This window comes from Amblyraja radiata, chromosome 9, assembly GCF_010909765.2.
Source record: "Amblyraja radiata isolate CabotCenter1 chromosome 9, sAmbRad1.1.pri, whole genome shotgun sequence".
Classification (NCBI taxonomy): Eukaryota; Metazoa; Chordata; class Chondrichthyes; order Rajiformes; family Rajidae; genus Amblyraja; species Amblyraja radiata.
This window is the reverse complement of record NC_045964.1, coordinates 26,317,019-26,336,472: the sequence shown is the minus strand read 5'-3', so window position 1 is coordinate 26,336,472 and position 19,454 is coordinate 26,317,019. Positions and strand designations below refer to the sequence as shown.

Genomic DNA, 19,454 nt, shown 5'->3' with positions numbered 1-19,454 from the left:
GACCGTTTCTTTCCTGCTGTTATCAAATGCTTCAATGGACCTTTCATATGCCAAAGATTAATTTCTGCTCAACCTCACCATAAAATTGCACAGAGAATTATGAAGGTGGAATCAAGAACCAATGAGCAGTTCTGATAAAAGGTCATCCAACAATGTTAACTGTTTTGCTCTTCATGTACAGCATTAAGCAAAGCAGGTACGTGGTGCAGGCAAGTACAATATTAACCAGTTCATTATGGAGCAAACAGCTGGTTATCTGTGATATTCATGATTGGTTTCCATCTGTGGTCTGCATTCAGTTGTTTCCAGTATTCAGCAGCCAATTTTAGTGGGAAATTTAACTCTCCTCAATCCATAACCATCTTTTAATCCATTTCTTATATTTTAATTGTGGGAGTGCAGACAGCTAATCAGAAATTTAATGTTAATGCTTAGCCAAATAACAGGTTGTTATAATTTTACCAAGCCTTGAGCACTTGTTGGCTTTTCATTTTCACAGTACTACAGCTGGCAGAGCTGCTGCCTCAGTGCCAGATGTCCAGGTTTGATTCTGACATTGATCGATTTTCATTGACTCCAGCCCAGCTAATGTTTCAAATTTTAAATCCTCATTTACTGTCCCTCTGCCACACCCTGCCCCATCTCCAAGGGGTCTTCCAACTCTGGTTAGGTTCCAGATGTTCTTATTTCTACCACCAGCCTCCTGCACATTTCTGATTTTAGTTGTTTCATCATTTGTTATACATTCAACTTGCCTGCCCCCCTCCCCCCTAGATTCAGCCCTCAACCCTTTTATTTTAGTCAGAACCGTGCAGCATTGAAGCAGGCCAACTGCAGTGACAAGTGGGCACCCATTATATTAAACCACCTTCCAGCACTTGGCCTGTAGCCATCTATGCCTAAATGATTAAAGCACGTGTCTGGACATTTAAATGCTTTCAGCAACAATTTCTACCACTCTCACAGCAGTTCATTCGTGCCTACTCACAATTCTCTACCTGAAAAAGTACTTTTACAGAAATATAATGGAGGGTATCCATTTAAAATATACACTTCATTGAGGTCAAACCTCAATGAAACTAACAGAATCAAGGGATATGGGGAAAAAGCAGGAACAGGGTACTAATTCTGGATGATCAGCCATGATCAAATTGAATGGCGGTGCTGGCTCAAAGGGCTGAATGACCTACTCCTGCACCTACTTTCTATGTTTCTATGTAACACTAATTGGGGCATGTCAGTAATAGGAAAAGTAAATTGTTGGAAAGTAGCAGGACACGACACACTATAATCGGAGGAAGAGGAAGATCTTATTGGGTTTTGAACCTGGAGATGAGATAGATAGTGAGGAACAAGGAAAGATTTGGATCAAGCATGGGAATTTTAGAGTTGATGCAATACTGGTTATTGTGTGCAGGCGGATGGGCGAAAGGGGTTTAGAATGAATTAACATAGTGGCACTAGAGTTTCAATTCAGCACAAGGCTATGGTAGAAACTTAAAGCTGCCCAGGATTTGAGCAATTATTCAAACTGGATCGACTGTTGGCAATGTAATAAAATCCAGAAATAGTGTACCATTAAAGGGCCTGTCCCACTTGGGCGTCATTTGCGCGTCACGACGCATGCTTCGTGACGCGCGCACGGCGTGCATTACACGCCCACGGTGCGTGGTGACATAGGCAGTGACGCGCGGTGCCCCAGGATTTTGGGACGCGTAAATGACGCCCAAGTGGGACAGGCCCTTAACCTTCCTGTTTTACTTGGTTGCACGGATATATTTATCCAAATTGAATTTTCTCTGAAGTAGAAAGCAAATGGAAAAGGATAATTGAATAATCTTTTAAAATATATCTATACACGTTTTGAATGAATACCAAGCAAAGACGGAGCATTTTTTATTTAAGTGCAAATTCACATGAAATGTCTACTTTAATGGTTCAATTAAAATAATACAGTACTATGCACATTTTGTTAAGGTCACCTTGCTGACATGATTCGTAATCGTAAACAACTGCATGCTCAACTATGGAACTTTACTGAAATTATAACTTACTGCTGTGCTGCTATTTGCAAACTTTACAACGCTGATTCAAATATACAGAAAATACATTCATAGTGTCCAAGTGCACTGAAGCAGCATTTCAGTGGCAGCTGATTGGCACTGGTGTGACAATATTGATGAACGCAGACCTCCTGTCCAAGTTAGACCATACAAATCAGGAACGCAAAACAGTGTCACTTTGTCAGCTCATGGAGTCGAGTTACATGCCTCTTGGCTAATAAACCCCTTCAATGTGAAGTAGCTTCATCTGGTTCAATAGTGGTTCCAGAACATTCTTAGCAACGAATGTAGTGCCGAGCCTACTGTTAACCACTCGCAGTCCTGGTCTCCCAAACATTTTAATAAACAAGGAGGTTTGTGTGGTGCTGTAAAGCAGATGCTACTGCCGATAGTCCTGGAATATGAAGTCCCCTGGATGCTGCATATACTTAGTATAACTGCTCCAGGTATGTTCCCACACTCTGTAGAAAAAATAAAATAAAAATTACATTCATTAAACTATTCCTTGCATGACCCTTGGGAAATATTTTATAAACAAATATGACAGCAAAAATTAAATGGCTGTAAGATGGTTTTGTAGAACGGTATTAACAAGGTCACATGTAATTTGATTTTGTGCATTTATTCCAGTCTATGTGCCTGTATGGATCAAGATTTTCTTTGTACTTGCACCTCACTGAATTTGGGCATATGAAAGTAAACACTCAACTTGACATTGTTAATACATTCACAGTTGCGGCGATTTACAAGTGTAATCTATATTCTAAAAAGGTGGTATCGTAATTTGTTTATTTAAGTACAGGTAGTTTGAGCAAAAGCTTCCCATATTTGACAAACTACTTGTACAAATGCTGAATAATGTATCCAACTGATATAAATCATAATGAGATAATTGAAAATTACCATTCATGGTGTCATAAATAGGGATTACGGAGGGAAATGGAATGATTGATAGATTTTCTGACTTTATTTGCTAATTGATAACACAAATAGTAAGTTGTCAAAAGTAATGAACAGGTAAAACCAACAAAACATACTGAGGATAGTTAAATTATACACTTTCTTTGGAAAGTTGCACACTTCCTAACAACTGTTTTAAGAATAAAACTGATAAACAACATTTAATTTTTATTGAAGTGGTCAAGATGCAAGTGGATGTACAATTAGAAAGCTTATTTTCAAGGCATATACATTCAGTGGAAAGAGGGGATTAGTGACCTCAAATTTGGAATAGTTTTAATGGGCAAATCCAGGTAAAAGCCATAAAATAACATTTTAAAATCTAATTGGTTAGATATAAAAGGCGTGTTTGATAATGAAAATACCGGAGAAAGGAGGAAGTACGATTTACTTTGTATTGTATTCGCAATAAGTAAACAACCAACTGTTTTCCTTCTATACTCCCAAATAAGCTAACAGAGATATTTACTGCCATTTTGATTGTCAAAAGGGAGGGAACATAATTTATTCAGTATTTTACCTTTCAAAAAGGTAACATATTGTGGAAACAAAATGTGAAGACTGCAGAGATGTAGAAAGCACAATCTTATAGATTCAGAAGTTGCTATTGGGTCCATGTGAGCTCCAAGGATAGCAATCCCATTAATCTCTTTCCCCCTTTTTTTATTTCCCTACCATGCAGCAACCTACCCTCACTCAAATATTCCCATCAACTCCCTACATAGAGTTAGTTACTATTTGTCTTTCAGGTGTTTCGGACGTGGGAGAAAACTAATGCCGTTTGACTGGCATAAGAATATTTGATCTTATAGAGGTTTATAAAATCATGAGGGGATTAGATAGGGTGAATGCATGGAGTATTTTACCTAGAATAATCTGGGAATCAGAGTACCCAGGAATCAAGCACCAGAGGACATGGCTCAGAGGGAGCAGCTACTAGAGGTAGTTGAGGCAAGTACTATAACAGCATTTAAAAGACACCTTGATGGGTACATGGATAGGAAAGGTTTAGAGGGCCCAACATGGGTAAATATGACTAACATATGGGGCATTTTGGTCGGCAGTGTCTTCCTAACTGCATCCCAGGAGCCAGCCAGATAAGTGCTGGTTTCAAGAGCAAACGAGTAACAAGCTTAAATAGTTCGACGATCAGTGGAAAATCTGCACCATTTCCCCTTTACTCAGGAATATTGAATTTTGTGTATACATTTATAAAACATAGAAAAATAGGTACAGGAGAAGGCCATTCGGCCCTTTGAGCCAGCACCGCCATTCAATATGATCGTGCCTGATCATCTAAAATTAGTACTCCCTTCCTGCTTTTCCCCCCATATCCCTTGATTCCTTTAGCCCTAAGAGCTAAATCTAACTCTTAAACATCCTGTGAATTGGCCTCCACTGCCTTCTGTGGCACAGAATTCCAGATTCACAACTCTGGGTGAAAAAGGTTTTCCTCATTTCAGTCCTAAATGGCCTACCGCTTATTCTTAAACTGTGACCCCTGGTTCTGGACTCCCCCTATATAGGGAATATTTTTTATTGCATCTAGCCTGTCCAATCCTTTAAGAATTTTATATGTTTCTATAAGATCCCCTCTTATCCTTCTAAATTCCAGTGAATATCCGCCCAGTCAAACCATTCTTTCAGTCAAACCATTATGTCAGTCTCGCCATCCTGGGAATTAACCTGGTGAACCTACGCAGCACTCTCTCTGTAGTAATGTTAATTGTAAAGATATGAAGCATAGGAGAGATATCAGCTCCATGTATAATGATATAGTAAGCGCTTTATATGTAGGCAGTAAGTCCTACTGCAAGCATAAAAATAAGACACATAACATCAGGCCTGGCTGGAATAAGTATGTAGCTGAGTATCATACTGAAGCCCGTGAAGCCACCAAATCATGGGCTATGGCAGGCAGACCCAGACAGGGGCCTGTGTTTGAGCACAAGAAGCTCACTAATGCAAGGTATAAGTATGCTGTTCGCTTCATCTGTAAAAATGAGCAAGCTATGAGGGCTGATTCCATGGCTAAGAAGCTGCTAAGTAACATTGTAGGTATGTTGCAAAGCCTACCTGAAGCGTCGCTGAATATCTGCCGCTGAGGTTGTGCGCGATTTTGGCGCCGTTTAGAGGGGGCGGGTTTAAAACGCGATTTTCTCTAAGCTGTTCCAATCGAAAATGTTCAGCCTAGTTAATTATTAACGAAAAATCGCTGATAGACCCCGTCGCAAAAGCTATTATTAGGTTTAAAGGCCTTGAATAATAGTTATAGTAGTTTAAAAATCAATCTTTAAACCCGCGACCGTCAGCAACCGCAGGGTCTCATAAAGAAAATAGCAGAAGGTAGGTTGTATATTTTTACATTCAAAAGGGCTTCTAAAGATCCTTTTATACAAAATTTAATATTGCGAGTAGCTCAATTTGGGCCCATTATATCGCGCAGTATTTTTCTCGGCATTTGAGGCACAAATCTACCGCAATGTGAACGTTCTAAACCAGCGCGTTCCACAGGGACCCACTGGAAAGCTGATTTAAATGGGCATTTATTTACAGCAATTGAACACTGAATTCCTTCCATTTGGCCTATAAATTAATGTAAATGAGATTTAAAAATCATGTTTTATTGTGAATTATTTGTGAATATTATTTGGACATTTAGGCTATTTAAAAATGTTAATCATTTATTAAGAAATGGATAGATGTTTAGATCTAGTAATTGAAGTCTGAAATTAGCTACAATTAGGTAACTAACTAATTATATGCTTTAATTTCAGGTCATCCAAGTAAGATTATTTTATATTTGTTTCAGAATGCTTCAATCTATGATAACTGAAAATTTCATTCAGTTCTCTTAATTTTTAAGAAAGTTATGGGCTTTTGACTGTTCACGATCACAACTTTTTTGTTATGTCCATAGAAAATCAATAGGGAACAAGATGCTCATTTCCGAGTATGAAAATGGCCATAACTTTTTAAATACTTGAGATATGAAAGTGAATTAGATGTCAAATTAAACTTATTTTTATGCTTTATCTGATGGGATAAATTACAGACTTGATTTTTAAAATCTCAAAATTTTGTAACATTGCTAAACATTGCTACAGATTTTTGGAAAGAAGTGAGAGCTCGTAACAGTTGCAAAACATCTCTACCATGCACTGTATATGGAATCTCCGGAACAGCTAATATCGCGGAGTTATGGCGACAACATTATAGTACTTTATTCAACTGTGTCCAAGGTGACGTATAGGGTGGACAATATTGAGAGTAATGACTCGATGCCGATTATGTCACATGGCGGTGTATCACGCCATGAACAAGCTGTCCAACAACAAAGCAAGTGGCTTGGATCATATTTCTGCTGAACATCTTAAGTATGCGAGTATGAGGATAGCTCCTCTCCTTGCTATTTGTTTTACTGGCTTTATGATTCATGGCTTGTTACCAGACTCAATGTTGTCTGTTCTGTTAGTGCCGGTCATTAAGGACAAAGCTGGTAAAGTAGGCAGCCTAAATAATTACAGGCCCATAGCTTTAGCCAGCATATTGTCAAAAGTTTTAGAAAGAGTTCTGCTGGATAGAATAAATGAGTTTGTTAACTCCACAGACAACCAGTTTGGCTTTAAAGCTAAACATGGCACTGACTTATGCATATATGCCTTAAAGGAGATTGTAAACAAATATAGAGGCAAAAACTCTTCAATCCTTATGTGCTTTATTGATGCTTCCAAAGCCTTTGACGGTGTTAATCACAGAAAGCTGTTTGGTAAAATGAGTCAAAGAGGGGTGCCTAAATACATTGTGAGAATTCTGGCCTACTGGTATGCCCACCAGACTATGCAAATAAAATGGGGCAATAGGGTCTCAGCCCCATTTGGGGTTAGCAATGGTGTTAGACAAGGGGGAATTTTGTCCCTAGTCCTTTTTAATCTATATATTGATGATCTGTCCAAACAATTGAAAGCCTGTAATACTGGGTGCGTTATTGGTAATATTTTAGTAAACCATATTATGTATGTAGATGATCTTGTGGTCTTTTGTCCATCTAGCGCTGGTCTCCAGCAGCTCCTTACTATATGTTCTGTGTATGGTGTGGAACATGATATTAAATATAATGCTTGTAAGAGTGCTGTTATGATCTGTAGAACCAAAGAGGATAAATGTCTACATTTTCCTGATTTTAAATTGTCTGACAATAATCTTAGTGTCTGTAATAAGGTAAAATATCTAAGGCATTTTATTACAGAACAAATGACAGATGATGAGGATATTTATAGGCAACGACGCATGCTGTATGTACAGGCAAATATTCTCTTGCACAAATTTGGTGCGAGTGCAGATGTGGTGAAGATGTCGCTACTTAGAGCATTAGTAGTTAATTCCTACTCTTTGCTTCCTGTCTGCCAACAAGTTCTCTATCCACGTCAATACCCTATCCCCCAATACCATGTGCTCTAATTTTGCACTAATCTCGTGTGGGATCTTGTCAAAGGCTTTTTGAAACTCCAGATACACATCCACTTGCTCATCAGGCATAAGACATGAAAAAACTGGAAAAAGAGGAAGAGAGATGGGGTGCAAGGGAGATTTTTTTTGATAATTGTACCTTGAAATGAGTTTTCTTGCCTGATTACCTTTAATTTCTCGCAGGGTCTTCCCCACTCACAAGGAACCCTTCACTGCTCACACTCACAGGGATCCCCCCCTTAACTTTGCTCACACTCACAGGAAACCCCACACCTTTGCTCATACTCTCAGGAAACCCCTTACCTTTGCTCATTCACAGGGACCCCTCACTGCTCACACTCACAGGAAACCCCTCACCATTGCTCACACTCACAGGGATGTCTCCTCACCTTTACTCACTTACGGGGACTCCCCACTCTGCTCACCAGGGCTCACACACACTCCCTCTACTTGCTTTAAAACGCTTATTGACACCGACAAGGCCCCGGCCCTGCAGCCGCGCCCCGGCCTTTGCCAGCCCAGTGCCCACTCTGCCGTTCCACCAGGCCTCGCCTTGTCCCGACCCTGGACGTCTCCATCCTCCAATCACCGCGCTGAATCATCATGCCCCCCCCTCCCCACTGACAGACGTCTCTCGTCCAATCGGCGTCCTCGATCATCAGTCCCACTGTTTCGTGGAAAGTCATTTATAGATTTAGACATATTTTCTTTTTTTAACGAATTTCAAAATCCGCAGGTCCGCGGAGAAATCTCATGCCTGCTTATCCATTCTACTTGTTACATCCTCACAAACTTAAAATGCCATCTGAATTTAATTAGGATTAAATATATATATTTTTTAAGTATTGTTATACATTTCTAAAGTTTGTATGATCTCACGATCTTATCTTTCCCAACCTTTAGTTTCCTTTTTAAACATGGGCTAAACTCCCCAATTTACTGTACGCGCTTCACATCTTTTAGATAATCCCATCTCAGTGGAGCCTTCAATTTAATTGGCGAGAGTATGATTGGATTGAAATCTTTAACTAATAGCAAGCTGCCCATCAAAATCTCAGAATAGGTTTGAATTGAATGGGTGGCTCCAGTGACCAGTGGTTAAAACGGAATAAAGCAAAATATACAATTAGCAAACAGTTCTTACCTGAGCTACTTTTCCAGTGTACCCTGGAGCTGAAGATAGGTGATAGCCCTGTTCCCGCAATTGTCTTAACCGATCTTTCATTATCACAATGTTTCTAGAAAAAAAGATTACAATTCTAAGTTTCAAACTGCTTTGATTAGCATGTCAATAGATTTTGTTTTAGTAACTTTGCACTTTTTAATGTATCAAATATACCAATTCGTGGAGAAGGATTTAACTAAATGTTTTAATAGGCACCATACAACAGGACAGAAATTGACTGAAAAGCCACAGTATACTTCCATCAGTCACTGTCCATTGACAAATTCTTCAGAGGGTAGCAGTGAAGTATTAACAATTAGTACAATAACCAAGTCTGTGGAAGGAATTTAATACAATATAGACTCAATGCCAACAATAGCTAACCAAAGGTTTGTAAGTGTTTTATGCACTGCTAATTGCGGTCTGAAATTCAACAGAAATTTGGTAAAAATGATCAAAATGCCTTTTTCTTGGTTGTAGGTAAACTATCATCATTTAGAAACTAAAATTTGATTTTCTGGAGTGTTGGTTAGGAGAGAATCTTTAAGAGAAATATTTATACATTTATTTAAAAGACAAAATGAGTTTATGCTTACCGGTCTTCTGTACGTGTTGCATCACAATGTTTTGCATCTGTGGAAAGCTCTGGCCACCATCGCTTAAGGACAGCCCGGAGCCAGTTCAAACCAACAATCAGGTACCTGCAAAAAGGTTGAAAGTTTTTTTTAGTTTTTTTTTTAACAGATCACAAATAAAGATTTCTTCATAAAATTAGAGAGAAAATAGATTAACTTTGCTTCAGTGAACATTTGGTACCTATGCAATGGTTAAAAGTAAGGAAAGCTTCCTTAAAATGTCTGTGGAATTCTAATTTCCTGGGACAAAATAGACCAGGACCTGATTTAATCAGATACAACCATATCATTATAAACCCCGTGGGAATATCTGGATAAGGAGATCAAGACGTTTATGAATAAAATGCAGCACAAAATCATTAATATAAATTACCACTTACTAACAAGCCCCACTAGATTAAAGATAGACACAAAGTGCTGGAGTAACTCAGGTCAGACAGCATCTACTTCTCTTTCAACACGAAACATTAAACATTACCCATCCTTTTTCTCCAGAGATGCTGCCTGGCCCAGATTTACTCCAGCACTTTGTGTCTTTCTTCAGTATAAATCAGCATCTGCAATTCCTTTCTACCCACTAAACTAAATCTCACCTCATAATTGAATTTTTCAACAACATGGAATTTCTAGTGATCTTTAAACTCACTACCCCTAATCCCCTGACTCAATCTCATTTGATGGATTCTTGATGCACCATATAGCCACATCAAAAATGGCTGACGTTGCCACAATGTGCTCAAGAACAGGGCTCGAAATTAACGGTTACACGGTTGCCAGTGGCCACCTAAAATCCCACCGGGCAACCTAAAAGCAGTGTCATTTTGCTTGGCTTGGCCCCCCTCTCTATATCTCTCTCTCTCTGTCACTCTCCACCTCCGCCCGCCATCCGTTTCCTGGCCGCCGGGTCTCCGATCTCTGGCCACTCATCTGCCGGCACAGCCGGCCGCCTTGCACATGCGCACTGCCACGACCAGCACATCGGCCGCCCTGCTCATGCGCACTGCCAAGGCCATTGGTCGGCGCCGGGCACTTTCTCCCCCCCCTTTGCATTGTGGGAGATCTGGCTAACATTGCTGTCCGGTCGCCGCCACTGCTGAAACCCAATGCAGAATCACTCCCTGGAGCAACTCCCTGGAGTAACTCTTGATTCTTGGTTTCCTGGTCCTCCAAAAATATTCCAAATGGAATTTAAACTGGAGGTGGCGGAGGGTGGACTTAAGCAAAAAAAGGTTCTTGGGAAAAAAGAGCTACTTTAAATTTAGTTGCGTCTGGTTGGGTAACTATGGTAGGGTGAAGACTATTCCATGCTTTAATTGTGCGTGGGAACTCCATGGAGCAGCCAGCATCTCTTGCTAGAAGAAATTGGGTGACGTATCGGGAAGAGATCCTTCTTTAGACTCCCTCTGGTTTTAGTGTTTTTAGTTTAATTTAAAGATACAGAGCGGAAACAGGCCCTTTGGCCCACCGAGTCCACGGCGACCACTGATCACCCTACATTAGTTGTACCCCACACAGTAGAGACGCAAGTCAAGAGTGATTTATTCTCTCATGTCCGTTAGAATAATGAAATCCTTAGTTGCAGCAGCACAACAGAATATGTAAACATAGTACTTAGTAAACAATGTTATAAACAAGAAAACAAAATATGAATGTGTGTGTGTATGTAATATATATATCAGACAAAAATCTGGAGTAACTCAACAGGTTAGACAGAATCTCTGGACAAAAGGAAAATATTACGTTTTGGGTTGGGTCTGAAAAAGGTTCCTGCACACCTTTGGAACGTGGAAGGAAACAAGAGCACCCAGAGATAACCCATGCAATCAAAGGGAAAAAGAGCAAACGCCATACAGACAGCACCCCTATTGAGGATCAATCCTGGGTATCTGGCATTTTTAGGCAGCAACTTTATGGCCAATGTACTGCCCCACAGTCTTGAACTGAATTAAATCACACAGTAAAGGTGACATAGCTTGACTTAGATTTAAGACTGAAAATGGATAGTTTATTTCTTTTTAGTAACCAAAGTTATCAACGTATAATTTTTTAGATTAGATTAGATTCCTTTATTGTCATTCAGACCTTTTGGTCTGAACGAAATTTCGTTGCCTGCAGTCATACATATAATAATAAATAACAAAACATACAATAAACACAAATTAACATCCACCACAGTGAGTTCACCAGGCACCTCCTCACTGTGATGGAGGCAAAAGTCTTAAAGTCTGTCTCTTCCCTCCTTGTTCTCCCTCTGCACTGGAAACCAAAATATAGTGGTGTTGTGTGTTGGAAACCAAAATATAGTGGTACAGCTGGTAGACTTGCCGCCTCACACGCCAGAGATCTGTGTTCGATCCTGTCCTCGGGCACTGTGTTGAATTTGGACATTCTCCCTGCAAGCTTGCGGGTTTCCTCCCACATCCCAAAGCTTTGTCGGTTAACTTGTCTCTGTAAAATTGCCCCTAATGTGTAGGAAGTGGGTGAGGAAAGTGGGTTAACAGAACTTGTGTGAATGGTTGGTAGACAAAAAAGCTAGAGAAAATCAGCAGGTGAGGCAGCATCTATGGAGCGAAGGAATAGGCGACGTTTTGGGTCAAAACCCTTCTTCAGACTGATGTCGGGGAGGGGGGGGGGGGGGGGGGGGGGAAAAAGAAAGGAAGATGCAGAGACAGTAGGCTGTGGGAGAGCTGGGAATGGGAGGGGAAGGAGGGAGAAAGCAAGGACTACCTGATATTGGAAAAGCCAAAGTTCATGCTGCAGGAGTGTAAACTACCCAAGTAAAATATGAGGTGCTGTTCCTCCAATTTGCGATGGGCCTCACATGGAGGAGGTCCAGGACAGAAAGGTGGGATTCGGAACGGGAGGGAGAGTTGAAGTGCTGAGCCACTGGTTGGTTATTGCGAACTGAGTGGTGTTGTGCTAAGCGATCACCAAGCCTGCGCTTGGTCTCACTGAGGGTGATCATACGCTGAATAATCCAACCACATTTTTGTTTGGAAGTGGAAAGAAATAATAGAAATTGCATTCATTGCAACATGTAAAAAGAGTTGAAATACTGTATTGTAATTTTGTTGCATGTCATTGTGGTATATATCATGTCTTGATTGGTGAATATGTTTAGTTTGTGACTTTATTTGAAGCAGAAATAATATGTGAATGCTTCATTGAGCATAATTCCGACTGGTAACTAGGCACTTCGTCCGAGCACATTATCGCACGCGTCATGCAAGCTGTCTTAAATGACCACCTAAACTGTAATTTGGTAGCCTAAAAATCTGCCTAGGTTGCCCGACTAGCAACAGAGAAAAAATGTTAAGTGAGAGCCCTGAATAGCCTTAACAACCCCAGTTCCTGGTATTAAATCCCAACAGATATCAAGCAATCATGCACATTGCATCAGGTGCATACACATTTTATAAATGAAATGGCAAGAGATCCATCCTAAATCTTAAAATAAACATTATAATGTATTATTAAGAATTAGTTACAAATAAACTCGTCATAATTTATTGATTGAGGTGTCAGCAAAGAATGAACAAAATTGTCAGATCTTATTTCTTTCCAAAAACCCTTTCAGCTAGGTATTGAAAAACATGTCGAAGTAAAACAGACAGCTTTGCAAACTGGCATTATTACCGTTGTGATCTCTCCTTTAGTTTACCAATTCCCAACCCAAAGATGTAACAAATGCAGGGTAAAGCCGTTTTCTGCAATTTCAGTTGTACTTACTCTTCAAACCTGCTTCTTAATAATTCTTGCACTAATGGTAATAGATCAACACAACAACCTATGGAGATACTTTCTTTCTCTTCTTCCAGACTACAATGAAAAAAAATTTAAAAATTAGTTAACAAATCCACAAGCATCTTAATGGCAAAAACGAAATAAGGAATGTCAAAATTTACCTCTTGGTAAGTACAGGTAGACAATCTGCAACAACAGCAGTGTCCTGTATCCTACAGGCAACAGAAATATACCATGTCAAATACTAATACAAAAGGACTAGAACATTTGGATGACAAAGTACACTATTCCCAACAATTCTAATATACTGAATTCATGCATAATAATGATTTCCTGTGTAATTATAAATTTGTATTATGGAGAGGAAATCAACCACAATGCTAAAGATAAAACATAATGAATTACAATTACCTGACCAAATAAGCCACCAGCTCACTTGCACTTTTTTGCCAGAAAGTCAGGGCCACACTAAGTCTTAGGTTTCTGCCAAATAGCACTTGTGTCATAGTAGCATGATCCTTGGAAATCTGGAGTATTAACAGAATCAAACATCAATATTGAGAATTAAGCAGAAAAATGTCATATTTTGCATTTTTGTCCCAGAATTTGTATCCAGTGGTAAAGTTACAACACTTTAAGATGACCTTGAAGAAAGCTCCCCACAAAGTTATAACAATCACTGTGGTGAAAATTTCTTCTTGTTTAAACATTTTGTTTTGTTATTGGATGCTAAAACAAGATGATTTTTGACTGTCACCAGGCAGCACAAAAGAATTCTCATAGATAGCAAATCAGAAGATAGCATAATTTAAATTAACATTTCAGGAAGCTTGAAGATTAAAACAGTCAGATATTCTTAAGCAAAAACCCAAATATATCACAAAGCATTACTTTGTTAAATGTTTATTTAAAAATCTATTACAGTTTTAAGTATTTATGTTTATAAATTGCAATTCACATTACTAAAATCCCCAATTCAGGGCGAGTTTACCAAGCAGCTCAATATATCTCTCGTTTTAATCCATTCAACAAACATTTTCATGGCATTTCACAACAAACTTTATCTTCTTAACAATTCAAGAGCTGTCCCATTGTTCCACTGAACAGTAGCCCAAAGCAGTGGGCTGGTTTAGTGACCTTGACATCAACCAATGTTCAAACATAGACCCGTTTTGTTTGCTTCACACCATGCATTGAATTTACTGAGCAAATCACCAGAGGTGGGTAATTCAGGTTTAAATAATTATTTTTGTATACATTAAATTATTTGCTGTTCTCTATTTGTAGTTTAGTTTCTTATTGTCACAAGATTATTCCCGATGTTGGGGAAGTCCAGAACTAGGGGTCACAGTTTAAGGATAAGAGGGAAGTCTTTTAGGACCGAGATGAGAAAATCATTTTTTACACAGAGAGCGGTGAATCTGTGGAATTCTCTGCCACAGAAGGTAGTTGAGGCCAGTTCATTGGCTATATTTAAGAGGGAGTTAGATGTGGCCCTTGTGGCTAAAGGGATCAGGGGGTATGGAGAGAAGGCAGGGATGGGATACTGAGTTGGATGATCAGCCATGATCATATCGAATGGCGGTGCAGGCTCGAAGGGCCGAATGGCCTACTCCTGCACCTATTTTCTATGTTTCTAAGTACCGAGGTACAATGAATAGCATTTGTTTGTGTGCTATCCAATCAAAGAAAATACTATTCATGATTGCAATCAAGCCGCTAGTAAATTTCATTTTTTGCTAATCATCAAATTTAATTTCCCTTGCATAAGGGCGGCACGGTAGCAGTAGAGTAACAGCCTTACTGCGCCAGAGACCCGGGTTCGATCCCGACTATGGATGCTTGTTTGTACAGAGTTTGTACATTCTTCCCGTGACCTACATGGGTTTTCTCCAAGATCTTCAGTTTCCTTCCACACTCCAAAGACATACAGGTTTATAGGTTAATTAGTTTGGTGTAAATGTAAAATTGTCCCTAGTGTGTATAGAGTAGTGTTAATGTGTGGGGATTGCTGGTCAGTGTAGACTCGGTGGGCCAAAGGGCTTGTTTCCGCACTGTATCTCTAAACTAAAATTTGTGTCAATTAATGATTAATAACAATTAATAATTATGCTTAATGTAATTTACTTACTAGTCAATGTAGAAATTAAGATAAATCCCCAAATTATTAGTTTCACAAATTAATAATAAAAGGTTAACATTTGCCATTTTTACTATTATGCTAATGGCTATTGGCTAATTTTCACTGTTCCATCTCTTAAGCATATGTGTACGTCGAAACCATTAGAAATTATCAGAGAAATGCAGAACAAAATGCTAAGAGCAATTTTAAATTGCATTCAAATACATCAATATGTTTGCTAATTTAGGAACAGTAAATGTTTTAAGAATCACAAATACTATCAATGCAATCTTTTATATACATTTGAAGCTTTGCAACTGTTTATTGGCTCAGGTTTAAAATAATGACCCCTGCCATGCAATTAGTGATTAACAAAGATAATTTTCTGAGCTGGTACATGGAGTAAAGTTGGAATATTCCCCTGTACTATTACATTCCGACACTACAGATGTTGAAACAGCCATTGATAAAAACATTATTTGAGTAGCTGTCATGCCCAATGGCAATAACAAATAAATGTTTACTTTATAATTAGGTGAAGCTAATAAACAAATGCGGAAAGCTGCTTCCAGTTACCAAGATTGTATTCCATCCACTTTATAGTGTTCCTATTGCTTTTATTATTATTATTAGCAGTTATTGACATTTAGACATATTTTTACATCCTGCAAATGAAATTTGATAATTAGCAAAGCTGAAGAGATTTGCTATTTATTTCCTTAAATACAAGTAAGGAATATAATTAGTTTTAAACCATAATACGTGCTTTTAATGATTTTCCTGAATGGAATGTACAATGTGACAAAGAGGGCTTTGTCTGAACGTTGGTTGACGTACTTCACCTTCGCGGAATTGTGCAGATTGGTGCAGTGTTGCATGTGTGTTGGTGGTGGTGATGTTGGGTAACAATGAAGATTGGTCATTGTCAGTGCTCAGAGTTCGGAAGTAACTGTGGATTGGTTAGTACAAGTACAGTCCAAATTTGGATGCAAATATTTACCTCAAATTTTTGCACACACCAATGACATACAATTTTATCTCAATAGTTTTTTTTTTCTTTTTCAATTCCTACAATGCCCTGTATTTGCTACATTGCTACAGCCGGTTTTGGATGATATCAGAAATATGGAGGCCACCATCTTCAGAGTACAGGACAAACTGTTCACAAACTATCACCTCATCTCTTCTTGTATTTAACTAAACTAGATAAATTGCTGCCTTAACACTTTATCTGAATGCAAGCCGAGCCTTTACTTCTCCATCACCATTTAACTAAAAGTCCCATCCACACATTTACTCTGCTCACTGACTTTCAATGGCAAGGCCATAAATTTTAAAATCGACCTTGATCGTGCCCATTTCTCCATCTTTCATTAATCCTCCAAGAACTAATTTCTCAAAAACTGACCTTGCACGTTCACTACACTCTAGCAAGATTTACAAGAATGGACCTGGAATGAGAAATTTAGGTTGGGTGGAAAGGGAGAGGAAAACCTGCCTATTCTCCACAGAAGTGATTCAAAATCATAAATTATTAAACCAAATCCATTTCTAGTGGCAGTATTGTCAGTAAGCAGATAACCCAGATTTAATGGAACTGATAAGAGCCAGAGGTGGGATGTGGGGATGTTTTATTTCCCTTTATACACAGTGGAATGCTTTACATAAAATGTTAGGAGTAGATTCAATAGCAACTTCATAAACAAAAGTTGGATAATTATTTGAAAACATCTCTGTGGGTTTCCAATAAAGTGGGTAATGGGACTGAGCAGACACTTTTACAAAGAGTTGGTACATGCTGATGTGACAAGGCTGCATTGTTCAAAGATTCTATGATTGCAACTCATTTCATGACTGATACATGTTTGATGCCCATACAGGATATAATTTAAACTACTAATTAGGTTTCCCCACTCAAACACTTGTTCAATGAAAAAAGGTATAAATAAAAACTCAGAAATATGTTCCGTTTTGGTCACCCTGCTAAAGGAAAAATGCCATTAAGCTGGAAAATGCAGAGAAGATTTAAGAGGATGTTGCCAGGACTTGGAGGCCTGAGCTATGGGGAGAAGATTAGGCAGGCGAGGACTTTATTACTTGGAGCACTGAAGGGTGACATGTGATCTGATAGAGGTGTATACGTTCATGAGTGGAATAGATAGGGTGAATGCACAGAGCCTTTTACCCAGAGTAAGGGAAACAGAATGAAGGTTTAAGGTGATAGGGGAAAGAGTTAATAGGAACCCTGAGGAACAAATATTTTACCAAGGTTGGTGGGAATATGGAAAGAGCCGACAGAGGAGCTATTTGAGGCAGGTACGAGAACATAATTTGAAAAACATTTGATAGGTACATAGGAAAGGTTTACAGGGATATGGGCCAAACGTGAGCAGGTGAATTCCGCGTAGATGGGTCATCTTGGTCGGCATGGGCATGTTATGCCGAAGGGCCCGTTTCCGTGCTGTACAACTCTAAATATATCATAACATAAGTGGGGGAAACGTTCACATCCCTACCTGTGCAAAGTAATCAGCATTTGTGACAGAAGCACTGTCAGTCTGTGAAACTGAAAATTCACTGGAGTTCAGCTGTGAGTTGCGATTGTCATTATACACTTTAGGTACAGTTCCTGAACAAACTACTTCATTTTCTTTATTTGCCATGTCACAGCTCCAAACACGTGGACGCTGCTTTTTGTTGCCCACGTTTCTTTGGATTCGACGTCTGGTTTTCTTTTTAGCGCACACTGCTTTGGCTGTTTTAGGAAAGGTTTTCTCTGCTTGTTCAGTGGATGATCTGTGGAGACAAACACAGCAGCTCTGAAGATTACATCAGTCTCCAAATTCCAGGAAAGGATATTCACTAAAACACACAAAGAAATGCATGATAGACGTTTCCATTGTAGCCTTTTTCTTTTTTGAACTAAAAAAGGAACAGAATCTCACTGCCCAGTTCTAATGAACAGGAACAGAACTAGAGATCCTTGAGACGTTATTATTTGGTCAGTGGATGCACTTCAGGTGCTTCTGTTTATATTTGAACACCTATCAATACATGCTTCAATACAAAGCATTAAACTTCACATTAAGTTCTAAATTTGTTAATCACACATATAAAGTGTGCAGCAGCATAAATGGTTTTAGTTCATTGGGTTTATTTCTGTTACTGAGCTTTGAGGTGAACCTTGTAACAGATTTATTATGTTGACTTTGTACTCTACGTGTCTTTCTGTCACTCAATTATCAATACAACGGAGATTGTCCAAAAACAGCCAATAATGTTTAGCAAGTGGAAGAAGAATACAATGGGACACACTTTCAAATAAAAAGAGAAAATTCTGGAAAACGCAGGAGATTATGCAGCACCTGTGGCAAGAGCAAAAGTCAAAAGTTTGGCTCTGCTACTCTGACAGAACAAGCACTTGTGTGAATGTCTCATCATCGGAGCAAATATGACAGAGAAGCAGGAACTGGGAGTCCTTACAGGAGGCATGCTAAAAGGAAGCAAAATCAGGATAGTTGTGAGAGTCTTTGGGCCTATAGTGAATTGTAGTCAATCCCTTGAAATGGAGATGGAAGGATTCAGAAAGGAAAGGGATGCGTCAGAGATGGACTTTGTAAATGTAACAGCAGAATGAATATTGCTGCAAAAGTAATGCAATTTGAGTTCTGTATAACTCATAAGATCATGAGATAAGAGCAGAATTGGGTCATTCGGCTCATCAAGTCTACTCCGCCATTCAATCATGGGTGATCTATCTCTCCCTCCTAACCCTTCTCCTGCCTTCTCCCCATAACCTCTGACACCCGTACTAATTAAGAATCTACCTATCTCTGCCTTAAATATATCCAGACTTCGCCTCCACAGCCTTCTGTGGCAAATAATTCCAAATTCACCAACTTCTGACTAAAGAAATTCCTTCTCATCTCTTTCCTAAAAGAACATCCTTTAATTCTGAGGCTATGACCTCTAGTCCTAGACTCTCCCACTAGTGGAAATGTCCTCTCCACTAGTGGAAATGTCCTCTCCACATCCACTCCAAGCCTTTCACTATTCTGGGTCCCCCATCATTCTTCTAAACTCCAGCAAGTATAGGACCAGTGCCGTCAAACACTCATCATATGTTAACCTACTCATTACTGAGATCATTCTTGTAAACCTCCTCTGGACCATCTTCAGAGCCAGCACATCCTTCCTCAGATATGGTGCTCAGAATTGCTCACAATATTCCAAATGTGGCCTGACCAGCGCCTTATAGAGCCTCAACATTACATCCCTGTTTTTGTATACAAGCT

General features: G+C 39.1%; 1 protein-coding gene across 1 annotated transcript in view; it reads right to left on the bottom strand.

Annotated features, from left to right (window-relative positions):
- Positions 1-1,883: 1,883 nt before the first annotated feature.
- The window catches only part of katnbl1 (katanin regulatory subunit B1 like 1), a 36,329-nt gene continuing 18,758 nt past the window's right edge, over positions 1,884-19,454 (bottom strand). Inside the window, exons 4-10 of the mRNA XM_033026923.1 lie at positions 17,676-17,955; positions 13,449-13,564; positions 13,199-13,249; positions 13,023-13,112; positions 9,255-9,359; positions 8,638-8,731; positions 1,884-2,524 (exon numbers count right to left, since the gene is read on the bottom strand). Coding sequence (XP_032882814.1) covers positions 2,492-2,524; positions 8,638-8,731; positions 9,255-9,359; positions 13,023-13,112; positions 13,199-13,249; positions 13,449-13,564; positions 17,676-17,955 — 769 coding nt within the window. The 3' untranslated portion in view covers positions 1,884-2,491. The remainder of the gene's footprint in view (positions 2,525-8,637; positions 8,732-9,254; positions 9,360-13,022; positions 13,113-13,198; positions 13,250-13,448; positions 13,565-17,675; positions 17,956-19,454) is intronic.